This window comes from Aulonocara stuartgranti, assembly GCF_965226115.1.
Source record: "Aulonocara stuartgranti genome assembly, chromosome: 20".
Taxonomy (NCBI): Eukaryota; Metazoa; Chordata; class Actinopteri; order Cichliformes; family Cichlidae; genus Aulonocara; species Aulonocara stuartgranti.
In genome coordinates this window covers 16,349,777-16,369,006 of record NC_138956.1, presented here as the reverse complement: position 1 = coordinate 16,369,006, position 19,230 = coordinate 16,349,777, and the positions used below count along the sequence as shown (strand labels likewise).

The following is a 19,230-nucleotide window of genomic DNA, read 5'->3' as shown; positions in this document are numbered from 1 at the left end:
AGACACGACGAGACACAAACCTTCAAAGTAAAACGGGAAACTCACAGACTGTTTTACAACACAAACGAACAGAGCACAAGGGGAAGACACAGGTAAATGGTAAATGGCCTGCATTTGTATAGCGCTTTTCTAGTCCATAGGACCCCATTCACACACACATTCACACACTGGCGATAGCAAGCTACATTGTAGCCACAGCTGCCCTGGGGCGCACTGACAGAGGCGAGGCTGCCGGACACAGGCGCCACCGGGCCCTCTGACCACCACCAGTAGGTAAACACGGGGTTAGTATCTTGCCCAAGGATATTTGGCATGCAGCCAGGATGCAGCCTGGGATTGAACCACCGACCTTCTGATTAGTGGCTGACCTGCTCTGCCACCTGAGCTACAGCCAGGTAGGGATAATAAAACACTGAACACCAGAACCAAACCCTAAGAACTAATATAAAAGCAGAAGAAACTAGAAAATAATAACAATAAACTCAAAATGCTGGGTCACCGACCCAGGACCATGACATTAACCTTATATAATTATAAAAACAACATAACTTTTTATTTATAAGGGAAACATGCTTTCAAGTGAAGTCCAAAAAGGTAGGGATAAGATGAGAAAGACTTTTACACACACCAGAACTGTTTCACAGGTTATGGGTTTTTTATATATATATATAAAATCATAAATGTATTTTATGTTTACCAACATGCCTACCTCTATTTATAATGTACAATGAATTATTCACAAATGCCCCTCCAGATAATTTAGTGGGTACTAAATTTTATCGACACTCAGATAAATCTGTCCAAAAGAGTGAGTACACTTTTCTTTTGTTTGTGTATTTGTACAGTGGTAGTTAGGAATTTACACATTGGGCCCCAGGGATTGGTGAGCCAGAGTTGGGGGTGGGGGTGGAAGGTTGCAGACGACCTTATTAGACAAGTACGGCTCCAAATATTTGAGCTTACTCTTCACCATAGTGCTATGGTTAAGTTCTACTTAGCAATATGAATAAAAAGGCCATGACCGAGGAAGGTACCATGATTTCAGAATTGCTGAACAGACGTATTGACAGTGACAAATAGTAATGAGCAGAATGCTGAGGACTACGTTGTCTTTGTGCTAGAGACTACAGAGAAAAAAGATCTGCCTCTGACTTATTGATTGACTATATGGGTGTAATGCAAACACGCATAAATAAACATGTTCATGTATGCATGATAGCAGGACGTTACATTAATTTAAATTCATTTTCTGGAGACTAATTTAGAACACAACCATAACTAATGTGGTAAGGTATTTGTTAGGTTTGTAGCATAAACCTATTCGCTGGAACGTTAAGACAATATAATTACACTGCAAGCAAGACACAAGTAGGCAAACTTCTTCATGGTACTCGTGCACGGGAGAGAACCGGACAGGCACCGTTCCTTCGCTTGACCCCAGTAGCTCTCGTCCGTTCTCCCATACACTGTCCTTTTATTGAGGTTACATGAATATGCATAGGTTCATTAACATACGACGTCTACATACAAACAAAGAGTACCTTGCCTGTGTGTGTGTGTGTGTGTGTGTGTGTGTGTGTGTGTGTGTGTGTGTGTGTGTGTGTGTGTGTGTGTGGGGACTGCTGATCAAAGGGTCAAACATCCTTGGTCAGGAAGAGGGTAGCCTCCCCCTCACCCTAGATGGTTCATCCTAGATAACACGGTGAGGAAGTCCTGCAGTTCATCTAAACAAAGAGCACTTAGACTAGAACAGACGCAACTACGTTAATCCTACCATAAAATAATAAGACACGGTATGACCTCTCATGCTCCCAAAGTGCTGTCTAATACACACAAAGTTTGCAGACTATCAAGGATCAAAACCTCTACCAATCTACAACTAATTACAAAACTCTAAGCATATATAAGTAAATATTTCTAAGCATAAATGACAATCAACAATACAAATCTAACAGTATTGTTCATGTTGTGGGGACAACAACTCATGCACACACAAATGCACACTGTTTTTACTTCTTCAGTTTGTTTATGTACTTAAGGTTATGGAAAGACAGGAAATTGCCCTGTTGAGGCTTGTCTCAACAAACAGCGGATGTTATTACACCCACTGAGGAATCAACAACAAAAATATCAATGTTAAGTGTTGCCAACTTTGTGGGATATTGTGAGACAAGTATTTCTTAACAGGGCACAAAAGGATGGAAAACAAAGGACTATCAATCACCTGCTGTAGACAGAATCTCATACCCAGAGATATAAAAGAGTAAATGTATGTTTGACCCAGTAATAATCTCTACTCACAGACATAAAAATCAGCACTTGAATATCTTTGGGGTCTATGTTCTGCTGCCTGCCTATCATGCAGTGATAGGAAATAACAGAGAACAATAAACACTGTTTAGAGAGGTTTCTTTAACTACATGCGTTATGTTGCATTCTGGATATGACAGCGGGGATCTTTAAGAAGCTGCTAGGAAACCAGCAGACATAAATGACAACAGTAGGCATTATCAGCAGCAACTGCCACCAATTATTCAGCCACACTGGGATTTTGAGGTAATAGATAATTAACCTAGGGAGATCACAAACTTTGCTCTATCACTAACTATTCATTCTTACAGGTTACTCCAAAACAATGAAATCTGAATAAAAATGTTTTGTGGTGAAATCAATGAGTTCAGCCTGATGTCAAGTCTGTGTCACACAAGTAAATGGACTGGTTCTTATAAAGCACTTCAGTCTACTTGAGCACTCAAAGTGCTTTATTCACACAAGCACTTTTTCTATACGTTAGTGCCTTCCTTCTAACAGTCACACTCTGATGAATGTATCAGAAAGTAACTTGGGGTTCAGTGTCTTGCATGCTTGGCATGCGGACTGGAGGAGCCAGGAATTGAACCACCAATCTTTAAAATACCAAGTTATAACTATCAGGTCTTTAAGTCTGACAACATTAGCTGTGTCTGGGCCCAAACTCTGCTGCAGGTCCCTAAGTAAAACAATCACTACAGCATCACTGAGAGTTGAAAAACTGTCTAAATTCTTTCAACTGTAATAAAATGATCAGTGTGGCTGCTCTACCGGGTGTAATAATTAAGTTTAACATCCAGGCATCCATGAAAACAGATTTTATTCAATTTAATGGAATTGGAAGTTAGCAGGGAGTTAGCTTGCTAGTTTCCATCTAAATATAATATACCATGTTCAGACTGAGGGATTTCTGAAACATTTAAAACTTACAGCTCTGCTATCACTTCCGACATAAATGAAAACAGAACTAAACAGCAGTGGCATTCATAGGGTTACTGAAGTTTGGCTAGCTGGTATATAACAATGTGCTACGTGATCACTAGCGACATAGCTATGTTAGCATAATATAAACAGTGAAGCTGGAGGATGAACGCTAACTTTTTTCCACTCGATAAAAGTTAATGTTAACGGTTCCCGATGGTCAGGGACAAATGCAATCTAAACTAAACTTTAAAATGATTAGTGGTAATAAAAACTGAGAGGCCATCAGTGATCACAGACTGTTTAAGGGGCTTGTTGAGATTAAATAGAACAAGATACAAAGCATTAAAACATTTTAAAAATATAAAAGCCTTATAAGAAGCAGCAGCGATGAGATGATTCAGGAGGCCGATCACATGGGAAGCGGCGGCAACTCCAGGGCAGGTCTGGGGTTTGTCCTTGATGGTGAGGCTCCTTAGCCCACAGATCTGGAGGACGATGGCGGCGCCAAATAAAACTTCAGGTGGCCTGGAAGGTGGCCTGTGATGGTGTGGTTGGTTGATGGCCGAGGAGGAGAAGGAGTACGTGCAGGCTGTGGCTGAGCAGGATGTGGACATGCATTCCGCGCAGGATGTGATCTGGCAGGTGTGCAGACCAGACAGCGCAACGACCTCTGGTGGAAACATGGCTGGACCAGACTGCACAGAAACCTCTAGTGGAACAGGATGAGAACCAGACGGTGCGGAGAGCTCTGTTGGAGCAGAACCAGATGGTGATGTGGAGATGTGGAGATCATATCTGGCTGGATAAGCTTGCCTGAGTTCCCAGCAGATGACGCAGGCGGCTGGGTCGGCTCGCTCAAGCTCTCAGCAGAGACAGAACAATGAGACTGCTCAGCTGAGCTCCCAGCTGAGACAGGTGGAGGCGGAGTTGGCTAAAGTTGTGCAGATCACACCCCCTGCACACAACTCCACAGCTAAGGCTACTGTGAAGTGCTGGCCATTTTCCTCATGGGAATGGATACAGTGCTGGTGCTTGCCGAACACCAGCCACCCCCTCCCAGTGGGTGCAATGACAGGCTGAGTGTCAGCTGTCCCCACCCTAGGAACAGGGACAGGCGCAGGAACAGGCCAGATACCAGTTGCCTCCACTCAAGGAACAGATTCCGGTGCAGAGGAGGACTTGGCCATGGCTGCCCTCACCTGTGGAGTAGGTGACTGTGGAATAGCTGTTCAGCTGTGCTTCCCAGGTGTTTTCACTTTGCCCATTTCCTGAGTCCTGCACAATGGGTCCAAAACCTGTTGACAGCTTACCATAACACAACGCTAACAAGCTCTACAACTTCAAAATGGCCTGACCCGAAGACCAAAATAACAATCTTCACACATTTAATGTTACATTAATGTTTCATCACTAAGTACACACATGTCTATACTTTTCAAGAAACTTACACTTTCACTGATCTTTACAGTAAAAGTAAAAACAATCATTCATTCCTGGACTGCGCTGTGCACATTGAAGAGAACGGCAAACTCAACATCGAAGTTTACCGGAAGCCCACACACACGGACCAGTACCTCCTCTTTGACTCCCATCACCCTTTGGAACACAAACTTGGAGTAATTAGGACCCTACACCACCGGGCAGAACATGTTCCCTCTAAGCCTGAAGGGAAAAAGAAGGAACACACACATGTAAAGGAAGCACTCAAAACGTGCGGCTATCCTAAATGGGCGTTCTTAAAGTCAGCAAAGAGGCACAGAAAAGAAGATCAGACACCAGCGAGGGAGGACAGACGCAACAACATTGTCATCCCCTATGTAGCCGGCGTATCAGAGAAACTCAGGAGAGTTTTCTCCAAGCATGACATCCCAGTGTATTTCAGACCCAGCAACACGCTCAGACAGAAACTGGTTCACCCGAAAGACAAAACGCCAAAACACAAACTTAACAATGTGGTGTATGCTGTACAGTGCAGCGAGGAATGCTCAGACCTCTACATTGGAGAGACCAAACAGCCACTTCACAAGCGCATGGCACAACACAGAAGAGCCACCTCCACAGGACAAGACTCAGCAGTCCATCTGCATCTTAAGGATAAAGGACACTCTTTCGAGGATGCCAATGTTCACATTTTGGACAGAGAGGACAGATGGTTTGAAAGAGGAGTGAAAGAAGCCATCTATGTCCACTGTGAGCGACCATCTTTGAACAGAGGCGGGGGTTTACGACACCAACTCTCTGCCATCTATAATCCAGTTTTGAGATCCCTTCCCAGACGCCTTAACGCCCACTCACATCCTGGGCCATCTGACCTCAGGAATTCGCATGATTAGGTGGGGCCAGGTTTCACAATGAACACACCCGAAACTCTGGCTGATTGGGACCCACGCCCAGTTTCCCACCTTGGCTCAGGCGATTAGAGGATCATCAGGGGGTCTTTTTGTCCCTCTGTGGGGGGGTCACTCCCACTAGGTTTATATCTGGGACTCTCCACCATTTGACCTTAGAACTGAAGAAGCTTCTCGGATGAGAGGTGAAACGTCTTCAAGCAACTTAAAGAAGTCCAGACGCTTTTCTTTGCAAGCTCCTTTGACTACGATGACCTGGATGACTGAGAACCTTCACAGACAATCATTCATTCATTCATTCATTAAGTCAAAGTTAAAGTAAACTTTATTGTCATCTCTGCTATATCCAGTCCAGCATACAGAGATTTGAGATGATGAGGCTCTGGTTTCATCAGTGCAAAGCAAGCTAATAAATAGATATAAAAATGAGACGAAAATAAATAAATATCCGCTTGAGAGTTACAATTAGAATTTACAGTTGGTGTGGTTTAAAGTGACCAGTGTAGCAGCTTGTAAACCCAGTTCAACCCAGAGTGAATAAGATTGTTCATAGGGCAGCATAAATTGCCCATAGTGTAAATGACCTTTAAATTTGGTAAATATTTTTTACATTTGTTTGAAAGGCACTTTGGTTTTATTTTTGAAATCCGTGCTTTTATTTTGAAACAGGAAACTGGCACAAAACCGCTAAAGGGCTGTTAGTAACGTTTCTTTTAGGATATGGTAAATAGTGTGCCTTAAAGTGAAAAATATGTACGTTTACTTTGCCAATTAGTACCTGGCTGACAGTGGCACAAGGTTTGTTAATGTTTCCTTTAACGGAATAAGTTACATGCAATCAAAATGTCGTTTAATAGAGTTTATGTTGTTAACCTTGACCTTGACCTTTATGTGTAGTTGTAAGTTAGTGAGGTGATATAATGAATTGAGTGATGTAAATTTGATGTAAATGCTATATGTGAGCAGGAGAAATTTGTTTCCTTTGATGTTATGGTATTAATATTGCTGGTTTTGTTTTGCTCCTAGCTCTTACGGTGTCTTCACTGAATGTTTCAATAAAAACTTTTCCAATAAAACCTCTGTGAAGCATCAGTATAAGAGACCATCATTCAGCCAGGGATGCTACACATAGAGTAGCGTGTCTTACAGAGGTAGTGGTGTGCAAAGTGCAAAAAAAGTCAGTTAACAGATTGTGTGGGTGTGTGTGGTGGGGGGGGGGAGGGAGGGCTGGTAGTGAGTTCAGGAGTCTGATGGATCTGGCCCCGATGCTGCGGTAGCGTCTGCCTGATGAGAGGAGAGAAAAGAGTCCATGTGAGGGGTGTGACGGGTCGAGCACGATACCTGAGGCCTTACTGATGCAGCGATTTGAAAGATGACTGTAGCAGAGGGAGAGATGTTCCAATGATCTTGGTAGCTGCTTTAACAATCCGTTGTAGTTTGCTGAGATCATCAACATTGCAGTTTCCAAACCACACGGAGATGCAGCTGGTCAGAACACTCTCTATTGTCCCTCTGTAGAACATAGTGATGTTGGGAGGAGAGAGGTTGGCCCGCTTCAGACATCTCAGGAAGTGGAGGCGCTGCTGGGCCTTTTTGGTGATGGAGGTGGTGTTGGTGGTCCAGGTGAGGTTGTCTGAGATGTGAACTTACATGTTAGGTATACAGTAATCTGCTATTTGGGGATAATGCCTAGCTATAGCTGAGATCCAATGCGAGTTTCACATTTATGCTTTCAACTTTAATCGTCAGCCATATCTAGGTAATAATGGATTGCATTTATAATAATAATAATAATAATAATAATAATAATGGATACTTTATTGATCCCCATGGGGAAATTACTTGTTTTTCTCTGCATTTGACCCATTCACTCAGTGAAGCAGTGGGCAGCCCACTAAGCAGGCGCCCGGGGAGCAGTGTGTAGGGACGGTACCTTGCTCAGGGGTACCTCAGGGTAGCCGTTAAGTGGATTCGAACCGCCGACCTTCCGATCATATATATAGCGCTTTTTGGGCCCTCAAAGCGCTGTACAGTTCCACTATTCGTTCACTCTCACATTCACACACTGGTGGAGGCAAGCTACAGTTGTAGCCACAGCTGCTCTGGGGCAGACTGACAGAAGTGAGGCTGCCATATCGCACCATCAGCCCCTCTGGCCATCACCAGTAGGCGGTAGGTAAAGTGTCTTGCCCAAAGACACAACGACCGAGACTGTCCGAGCCGGGGCTCGAACCGGCAATCTTCCGGTTGCAAGACAAACTGTCAACTCTCTTTACTACTACTCTAGGTACTTTACTCTTTTGGAAAAAAGGAGTTTATGTGACACTGACAACATTTTGCAAGATTTAAGAGGTCGTCAAAGCAGTTTTTCCATATGGTCAAATACAGTGGTCCCCAGTATGCTGTATCCAGTGACCAAAGAATACTGAACTAGGAGTCTTTCTTCCCTCCTGTGTTACTCCAAATCAAATACCCTTGTGTGGTGATGAGTTCTGAGGGTATTTATGTATCTGTTGGATGGAATCCAGCAAAGTAGTAATCTTGGGGTTCATTGCACTTTTTTTCTATATGTAAATTCCCTTGCTCAACTTTTATCAATAAATGTTTGTATCATTCTCTCAGTCTCTGAAGGCTATTTATTGAGTTTATTTCATCAATTTTCTTACATGGATTTTAGTCATATATAATGCAACTGATGATGTACAACTAATTTAAATATACCTAATATTAATGGTTCTTTTGTTCTGTCTGACTTTTACATACATTTTTCAAGTATTGAATTATACAAACTTAACCACAAGGTCCACATAAGTTAAACATTTGCATGAGCTAAGGGCTACTCAAATACTATACTTCGGTAGTATAGTAATTACTATAGCAATTACGGAGGTTCCATAAAAACAGAAACAGACTGGTGGAGCTGCAAAGATCTGCAGGAAAAAGGGGTAAATTAATCAAATAAATTAAGCACATAGTGCTGATAATAGTGTTTATTGTCTCAGTCTCTCTGTGTTGGTTTGAGCAGAACATTTATGATCCTGTCCAGTTATTAAAAATGAATATTCTACCTGAATATTTTTGACAGTGTACGAGTCCCTTTTGGATCAGAAAGACTCCTACAGCATTATCTACTCTGAGTTTTAAGTGAAACTGAAATATTTGCCAGCTGGTTGACATAGTGCGTCATCATGAACATGATAAATAATCAGTACAGGGAATTTCCAATATCCATAAAAAAGGTCTCTCTTTTATTACAAAATAAATCATCTGGTTGTTAACAAATTATGACAGGAGATACTGGATTCAATCCATGTGGTTTTTGATTTCAAAAATTCAACTGAAAAATAATTTCAGTGATGTGTACAGGAAATTTATTGACACTGTCACAATACTGTTCTGTTGATCTTTTAAATCAAAAATTCACTGGTTTCTTTGTTCTGATGTCCTTGGTATAAATCAACAATCAAAGCATTTGTTTAAGCCTGATTCCTAATTACTTGTGTCAACATCCTGCACAGTGTGCAAATGAGTATTTTCCATTAACAAATCAATTTTCTGTTTTTCTGTGTCTGTTTGCCTAGTTACTGGTGTCTAACACTTCCCCTCTTCCTTGTGTTCAGGAGCTGTGGTAATAGCCTTTGTGGTCTGCTGGCTGCCCTATCACGCTCGCCGTCTCATGTTTTGCTACGTGACTGAGTGGTCAGAGTGAGTAACGATTCCTCTCAGTCTTTCATGCAAGGGAACATTCACTACTTGGTTTAGTCCACGGGTCAGCAACCTTTAACACCCAAAGAGCCACTTGGACTCGGTTTCCACGCAAAAGAAAACACTGGGAGCCGAAAATACTTTTTGAAATCTAAAATGAAGATAACACTGTATACATTGTTTTTTTTTACCTTTATGCTTTGTGTGAATAAGTAAAGTTTATTTATTAAGTGCTTTTCACAGACAGACAGTCACAAAGCGCTGTACACAAATATTAAAATAAACAATATAATCAATAGGAATTATACACAATTTAAAAGATCAAATGTAAATAATGTAAAGAATATAAAATATGTAGATCAACAAAAGGCTTGTTTGAACAGAAAAGTTTTTAACTGCTTTTAAAAAAAATCCACAGAGCAACTAAGGTTTGTTGCTTATAAAATCCATGAAGTGCTACAGAGAAAATTACATTTAATTTATGTAATTAACACATAAATTTGAACTCTTAAAGAAATATAACAAAAGGAAAGACACCCAGCCGAACTAAAATGACCCGGCAAACATAAACTGTTGTGAGCCGCCAACCTTATATCGCCTTTGGGCTTTTGGAGCCTTGACCTGACTTTCAAAAAGTAATTGGAAAAAAAGCACTATGCTGCTAGAAAGTGAAAAATATATACTTGCAAAATTCTGCCTAAATATGTATTTTACCTTTTTAATGTGTGTGGCGGGGTGTGGCCTGCTGCGCCGCTGCAGGGGAGGCGGACGCACCTGAGCAGCACCCGCAATCACGCCTCGCTGCCTTAACGTCTGTGCCATCTATGCTGTTGTGTTGGTATGTGTCGGGCTGTGAGCTGAAAAGCTACAGCCGGCTGTATGCGTACAGCAACCGTGTGTGAAAAGTGGTCAATAAAGAGATGGTGAAAAGCAGCGGGTCTGCCGTGGTACGAAGTCACTTTCATCTTTACGCAGGACTGTAAGCTGTCATCTGTGAGGTGTGAGCGATGTTTGTTTTTAAACATAGTTCACGGTGGAGAACAGCTGCTGACATAATGTTGACCCGAAGATCCATAATTGGCCTACATGGGGTCATTATAGGACCAGATGTTAGCAATGCCTGACAAGACGGAGCTATCTATCTATCTATCTATCTATCTATCTATCTATCCAGTGTCTATATATATCTCATCCTAATTGGACTGACTTCATTTAAAAATCTCAACCTCTCGTTTTACTTTAAAGAAGTAAAGCTGTGTTAACCATCCTAAATAAGAGAGTTTCTGTGTTAACCTTTCATTGGTTTTCTGAATTGTGATGGTTGGGCCCTTTTTCGGTAGGGGGGTGAGAACTCACCAATTTGGGGAATAACGGCCTGTTTTATTTGTTTTATTGGATTTCTTTATTTTTTTGAGTGTTTTGGGGTTTTTCTTTCTGTTACTTGTGTTCTTCAGGGCCCCGTTAACATTGGTGTACGGTGTAGGTTCATGAGGGCCAGTTGAACAAATAAAAGGGTTACACGTGATTTAAAAGTGACTGTAGTATGTTTCTGTCAAACCAGGTTGTCTTGGAATAGGGGCACCTGGGTTATCTGGTTGGGTACAGGTATGTGGGGCTAGGCTGAGTTAATGCTCGACAGCGTAGTGCACTCCGGGCAGCCGTTGTTCGCAGGTTTGAGCCCTGGAGCCCCCCCCCCCCCCTTCTGCGCTAGCAACAGCTAAAACCATTCTTACAGTAGTAAGTATCCAGGTCAACTGTACTAGGGGAGGTCACGGACCCAGATCCCACTACCCCCTAGTCGTTCAAGGCAGCTTGTGCACTTCTATACCCTTACATAACGGGGCTAGCAGCCCCTTACACAGGGACAGGACCAGACGGTGTGGAAACCTCTAGCAGATCAGAAACAGGACCTGAATCAGACAGTGTAGAAACCTCTGGCAGAGACAGAGTGAGGTGGAGCTGTGCAGGACACACAGCCAGCCCAGGATGCTATGGCTGGGGCTGTGCAGTGTACGCAGTCTGTTCAAATGGCTCCACTGGCATCAACAGCAATGTGGAGTATCTAGTTGGCTGGATAAGCTTACCTGAGCTCCCAGCTGAAACAGGTGAAGGCTGGGTCGACTCATCTGAGCTCCCAGTTGGTGATACAGAAAACTGAGACAGCTCACCTGAGCCACCAGCTGACTGCAAAGGAAGCTGGGTTGGAGCAAATTACAAAGCCTGATCAGGATGCTCTAACGGCAGCAGCTGAAGTTATTGTGAGGGGCTGGCCTCACAACAGCCAGAACCTGTTTCCTTCCTTCCAATTACCAGCCCTCCCCACCCAAGGAGCATGGACGGGTGCAAGGACAGGCAGGGTCCCAGCTGCCCTTACCCTAGGAACGAGTACAGACTCATGAACAGGCCAAGTTGCCTCTACCCGAGGGACATATACAGGTGCAGAGGAAGACTGAGTCACGGCTGCCTTCACCTGGGGAACAGGTAACGGTTGGACACCAGCTGTTCCCACCCAAGGAACAGTTGGGGACAGCTAAGAGTGGAGACAGTCTCAGAGTACCGACCGAGTGGCACAAAACACTATACACAGTTTTTGAATGGGTGACCCTAGGAAAAGAAAACACAGCTTCTGAGAGCTGGGAAACACACAGTCCAGTTTATTTGGGGCCCAGTTTGGGTTCAACACAAACAGAAACAGAAACTTCTGCTTCTTCAGATTTAGAAACAAAATCAAAGTTTTCGAGCTTCAAAGAAAAACAGTCTGTATGAACTGATGAGATTGGCCAGCTCCTGGGCTCACAGCGAGTGAGATCCCTTTCCCTCTCGAGGTGAGCAGAATCTGCTGGGTCTATGGTGTGGTCGCATTGTTCTGTGAAGATTGCATTGTGTGGCTGGCAGGATTGGACATGGATGTGAACATCTGAGCATAGCAAACATAAAACGTAAACTAAACAAGAAACTAAACTAGGGAGCTAGGAAAACAATAAACAGAAAAACTAGGAGCCAGGAGCTAACTAGTAACCACTCGGGGAAACAAGGAACATGGGAGAGACACACAGGAACATGAGGGACGACGTGACAACAGGCAGAGGGAAACACAGGGCTTAAATACACAGAGAGATAACGGGGGAATGAGACACAGGACGATAGCACAGCTGGGAGTAATCACACACAACGAGACTGGGGAGAAGCAAAACTGAACACGCTGCACACACCAGACAAGGAACTGTCAAAATAGAACAGGAAACATGAGACACAGAATGAGAACCGGGGAAGAACGGACATGAAAACTGAAGTTGACTAGACATGACACAAGGAACACAGGGGAGACACAGAGACGGAACCCAACAGACTAGAAACTATCCGGTTGTTCAGTCTGACGTCACTAGCCGTGTCTGGGTCTAAACTCCGCTGCAGGTCCATATATCAAACGATCACTATGGCATTACTGAGAGTTGAAAAACTGTCTAAAGTCTTTCATCTTTAATAAAATGATCAGCGTTCTGCTCTACCAGGTGTAACAATTGAGTTTGACGTCCAGGCATCCATGAAAACGGAATTTATGACATTTAACGGAGTTAGAAGTCAGGGAGTTAGCTCGCTAGCTTCTATCTAAATACAATATAACACGTCCTGACTGCGGCGGTTTGGAAACAAATTAAATCGTACAGCTCTACTATCACTTCCAGCATAAATGAAGACAGAAAACTAAACAGCAGTGACGTTTGTAGGGTTACTGAAGTTGGGCTAGCTGGTATATAATGATGTGCTAGCGACACAGCTATGTTAGCATAATATAAACAAGCTAACTTTTTTTCCACTCGATAAAAGTTAACGTGAGTGTTCTCGGTGGTCAGGAACAAATGTAATCGCATGGCAGGATGCTGTAAAAGGACCAAACTTCAGCCAGGAGAACAACTGAGATAATCCATCCACAATACGAGGTTAGTCATTCATATACTGCTGCATGGGCTGGGCTGTAGTTACATCCTAAGGTTTTAAAAACTGAGCTTAAATAAATGATTAGCGGTAATAAAGGCCGAGGGAAGTCAACAGTGATCACTGACTGTTTTAGGAGCTTTTTGAGATCAAATAGAAGAAAATACAAAACATTAAACATGTTAACAACCCAAAAGCCATATTAAACACAGACTACTTTACGCCCGGAAGTAGGATTCGTCGCGTCATCACTGAACAACCGGATAAATAACTATAAATAATTCAAAAACACAAAACACTGGGTTATAGACCCAGGACCATGACAGAATGGCCCTTATACAACAGGGCCAAATATTAAGCTGTGAACCTGATTTGCTTGTAGCTGAAAGAAACTCTTAATTAATCTCTTTGGATACAGTAACACATATTTTATGATGATAAAAATATGAATTAAGTCTAAAAGAATGTATTGGCAGCTATCTTGATCATGTAGCATAACTGTCATTTTGTCAGGGAAACTGTGAGAAAGCTTTACTTTAACAAATAAGTTTGTAGTATTCAACCTCAGTAAAAACACCAGAAAATCACATACAGCTCAATTAGGACCTCTGAATTTAAATATGTTCAACTGTCAAACTGTATTCCACAAAAACATATTTGTCATAATAAACAACAACATGAATATGTAAATAAAGAATATAATGATGTGATCGAACTCTTTTTGACGCATTCATGCGGGGGTCAGTGTTACATTTATTCTGAAATGCAATTACTCATTATGAGTTAACATCAAGCAGATAGTTTAACATTTAGTTATTCATTAGAGATGCAAAACTGACTATGTTACAGGGTTCTTTAATATGACTTGAACTGTTCAGAAGACTTTCCAAATAAAATACATCATTCATGTATTTTTCTGAGTCGAGTCTGCCACTTCATGCCATAGCTGATTTCTGTCTCATTTGATGTCTGACATCTCATTTCCATGTAGACATTAGCTTCAATATCTGCATGCAAATGGGGAAAAATCTTGAACATTGGCATGCAGTGAAGTTTCTACAGCAGAGGTCTTACCCTTCAGTTGAAACTAACAAAATATGCACAAAGTTCTCTGAAACAGGTGAGACCCGGGAGTCCATGAGTGACATCTCAAGCCTCAGTTTTGCACATTTAAACTCCTCTACCAGGCTAGGGATAGGCAATGATAGTATCCCAACACTGCTGAGTCATTTGGGAAGTCCGAACCACTTCTTAACGTAGGAGCTCACTAGCCTCTCCAATTGATTGGCATGATTGAGTGAGACCTTTGTCAACGGCCACGGTAGTCTGGGTAACAACCCAAACTGGAAGCAACAGAGCTTCAGTTTCCCTGGGAGTGCAGTGTTGTTAATCCGCCTGAGGTCATTAGCCATATTCTGCTGTAGTTGTTCAAGTTGCCAGGTATCATTGAGATTGGCATTATACCACTGTCCCAGGCTCTTTATCATAATCATTAGTTATTAATAATAACTAATGATTAAATGCAAAATATCATATGAACACAGAGAGAGTGAAAAGAGGTGAGTGACAGAGTTCCATACATCATGGGAAGCACCCAGAAGGCTTGGCCTCTTACATGATAAGTAAGTTAAGGGTTCAGAGTCACTTGATCAAGCCCTTACTTTAAATTATCAAAAAGGAAAATTTTAAGACTAATATTTAAAGTCAAGATGCTGTTTGTTCCTGAATCCAGACTGGGAGCTGATTACATAGAAGAGGGGCTCTAGGAACCACAAGTAAGCCTGCTGTAAGAGAGAGAAGTACTCTATTCATGTGGTAATCTACTATGAACTCTTCAAGATGATGCCTAATTATTCAGGGCCTTGTGTGTAATGAGAAGAATTTTAAATTATGGATTTAACAAGTAGCCAATGAAGAAAAGCTAACATCGGAGAAATATGCGCTCTCTCTAGTCCCTGTCAGTACTCTCGCTGCTGGATTTAGGATCAACTGAAGGCTTTTCAGGGATTTTTTAGAATGACCTGATATACACTGAACAAAAATATAAACGCAACACTTTTGTTTTTGCTCCCATTCCCCATGGGATGGACATAGAGACCTAATATTCATTCCAGATACACAATATAACCATCCCTCCCAAACAGTGGTCACAAATCAGTCCAAATGTGTGGTAGTGGGCACATCTGCTATATTGAGATAATCCATCCCACCTCACAGGTGTGCCACATCAGGATGCTGATCTGACATCATGAGTAGTGCACAGGTATACCTCAGACTGCCCACAACAAAAGGCCACCCTGGAATGTGCAGTTTTGTCTCACAGCAAAATGCCACAGATGCCACAAGCAATGAGGGAGCGTGCAATTGGCATGCTGACAGCAGGAATGTCAACCAGATCTGTCGCCCGTGCATTGAATGTTCATTTCTCAACCATAAGCCGTCTCCACAGGCGTTTCAGAGAATATGGCAGCACATCCAACCGGCCTCACAACCGCAGACCTCGTGTAACCACACCAGCCCAGGACCTCTACATCCAGCAGGTTCACCTCCAAGATCGTCTGAGACCAGCCACCCAGACAGCTGCTGGAACAATTGGTTTGCACAACCAAACAATTTCTGCACAAACTGCCAGAAACCATCTCAGGGACGCTCAACTGCATGCCCGTCGTCCTCATCGGGGTCTTGACCTGACTCCAGCTCGTCGCCGTAACAGACTTGTGTGGGCAAATGCTCACATTCGATGGCGTCTGGCACGTTGGAGAGGTGTGCGCTTCACGGATGAATCATGGTTCACATTGTTCAGGGCAGATGGCAGCTGAGAATGTCCCAGTTCTTGCATGGCCAGCATACTCACCGGACATGTCACCCATTGAGCATGTTCGGGATGTGCTTGACCGGCGTATACGACAGCGTGTACCAGTTCCCACGAATATCCAACAACCTCGCACAGCCATTGAAGTGGAGTGGACCAACATTCCACAGGCCACAATTGACAATCTGATAGACTCCATGCGACGATGTGTTGCACTGCATGAGGCAAATGGTGGTCACACCAGATACTGACCGGTTCTGGGTCCCCAGACCCCCAATAGCGTAAAAAAACTGCAAATTCCAGGGTGGCCTTTTGTTGTGGGCAGTCTGAGGTACACCTGTGCACTACTCATGATGTCAGATCAGTAACCTGATGTGGCACACCTGTGAGGTGGGATGGATTATCTCAATATAGCAGATGTGCCCACTACCACACATTTGGACTGATTTGTGACCACTGTTTGGGAGGGATGGTTATATTGTGTATCTGGAATGAATTTTAGGTCTCTACGTCCATCCCATGGGGAATGGGAGCAAAAACAAAAGTGTTGCGTTTATATTTTTGTTGAGTGTATAATGACATACAATAGTCAACCCCTTCACATTCAGAATACTTTATTAATCCAAGAGAAAAAGATGTGGTCACAGTGGCTCTAAGACAGTAAACATAGCAATTAACTAAACTAAATTAAAAAATACAATATATTACAAAGTCACAAAACTGTTCTAATAAGTACAAGTATCTCTAATTAAAAAGAATCTAGTAAACACAAAATTGAATGTATATATAATTGAAGTTGAGTTTCCCTTCTTACTGACTTTGTTACTAAAAGTAAAAAATGCTTGAATTGTTTTGTCAACATCACTCTGAGACCCAATCTGTCTGATTTTAGAGACATTGCACACATGCAAGAAAGCAGTACTATAAGTGTTGCCCTCTTAACGCCATCCAGAGTATCTGGTTCAACATTATGTTTGAATTATTGTAGGGTCTCTACCTTACAGTATAAAGCACCTTGAGGTGACTGCTGTTGTGATTTAGCACTATATAAATAAAACAGAATTGAATTGACAGTTTCTAAGATTTGTAAGGGCTGAGTACAACAACCTCAGTTTTATGTAAGTTTTATGCAGTACCTTTTTTATCAACAGCATGTTCTTATCTCTGTAATGGTGATAAGTATAACACTGTGTCAACAGTATCAAAAGCTGCACTGAGGTTTAGCAGGAGAAACATGAAGAAGAGTCCACTGTCAGAGAGAAGATCATTTGTAACTTTCACCAATGTTGTTTCTGTTCTGTGATGAATTTATGTAGGGCTTTTTTGTCTTTTTTTTTTTTTTTTTTTTTACAGAGTAACATCTTTTTGCCTTTTTCCAGGCAAAATGAAGATCCTCTAAATTAGTGAGACACCATTTCGTGTCCAGCTTACAGATTATCTGCTTTAGGGTGCATGTTTGTCAGTCATACCAGGGAGATAAGAACTTTGACTGATTTGGGTATTCCTTTTGCAGAGGAGTCAGGGTCATAGGCAGTGAAGATTTGACACTAGGAATAAAGTTTAGGTAGTTGCTCTGCACTGTGATATCACGTGGCACTGAACATAACAGTAGAGGAATTATATGCTAAATAACAATTTATTTACATGAATTTGAATAACATTTCTCAGGCTGTGGCCACAGATTATTCCTCTTAACTGATTTTTTTCTCCATTTTTGGATTTTGCTAATGGCTTTGTCACTAGCATGTGATCTACAGACCTAGAGCACCTACAGCTTTTTCACATCCGGCACATCCATATGTGCAGTCGCAAACACGTTTGCAGTCTCCCCCAAGAAGAAACTCAAGAATGCTGATGAGGTGCCACAAGAAAGGTCATTACATGAGAAGAGCTGGATCGGAAGGGCATTAACCCAGCAGCAGGGCTGATAGCTACAAGCCTATCTAGTCATGAAGGTCCTGAAATGCTGTTCCACATCCTTCCAGCCTACTTTATCCCCTAAATATAATAAAATCATAATCAGTTTAGTGACACCACAGTTATACTCATACTCATGACTCATATTGCAGTTTATAGAGGAAAGGAAGACTCTTGAAATTTCGATCACTTCACACACTTTTCGCATTAAACCTGTTAAGTAAGACTGAGTCACTTGCACAGTTAGCAGTTAAGCTGCTGTAACTTTGTTAGGTTGAGCTGAATAATGAGTAATTAATACCTAATTTAATTACTCTTTATTGTCTTTTTGTTGGTGTGACTGTTGTGTTACTGCATTGCAGTTTGGGGCCCTATTTCAGCTTAATTATATTTTAAATACAAATTGCACAGTGGTGAATAGTTTTGACCATAATTATATATAGATTACAGGTAAAGTAAAATTCTGATATTGTGACAGCACTAGTGCAGGGTAGGACCTCGGTTTCCTTTTATTAGTGTCTGAAATCGTACACAGCAAAATCTCCAGTGTTAAATTAACACTGGAGAGTGTCTATATGGGTCCACACCTCTGAGTGTTAAATACAACACTGTTGAGTGTTAAATTAACACTTTTGACAGTGTTATATGTTTAAAAGTAACCTAGTCAGTTTTGAAGATTAACAATGGCTAACACTGAGCAGTGCTGATTTTCTAACACTGGAAAATAACTCAAAATGTTAGAAATATTCCAGTGTTAGAAAATCAGCACTGCTCAGTGTTAGCCATTGTTAATCTTCAAAACTGACTAGGTTACTTTTAAACATATAACACTGTCAAAAGTGTTAATTTAACACTGGAGATTTTGCTGTGTACAGTATAAAAGCCACTGTTGATACCCAAGTGTTTTTGCTATCATCTTGGTATTTTAAAACTGGATATGACAAATGAGGGATATTATCTTTCTTTCTGACACTCAAAAAAAACATTTACAAAATGGACTGAGAATTTATAAAAATGTTTTATTCAATATAACTCGAAATGAGTGATTGAGTCTCAGGAGAGTTTTTACAGAGGTCAGGGCAGAGGGTTGCCCCAGGCGACTGTTAAAAGATGCGGGTTTAAAGTACTACTATGTTGGCTTTATTTTCAGAACAACAAAATAGATTTTTCTTTTCTCCCGAGTATGTCTAAAATATTTAATTTTGCTGTGGTATGTTCAAGATTAATGATACGGATGACAAATGTCAGGACTGACATTTGTAATTGTCTTCCTTGCGG

The 19,230-nt window shown here is 41.8% G+C and overlaps 1 protein-coding gene and 1 long non-coding RNA gene across 2 annotated transcripts in view; both read left to right on the top strand.

The window, feature by feature from the left end:
• LOC309696725 overlaps positions 1–19,230 on the top strand; it is a 214,877-nt gene that overhangs the window by 59,911 nt on the left and 135,736 nt on the right. The gene's annotated exons all lie outside the window — the stretch shown is intronic.
• ntsr1 (neurotensin receptor 1 (high affinity)) overlaps positions 1–19,230 on the top strand; it is a 135,090-nt gene that overhangs the window by 50,379 nt on the left and 65,481 nt on the right. Inside the window, exon 3 of the mRNA XM_082518057.1 lies at positions 9,203–9,287. Within this exon, the coding sequence (XP_082374183.1) occupies positions 9,203–9,287 (85 nt within the window). The remainder of the gene's footprint in view (positions 1–9,202; positions 9,288–19,230) is intronic.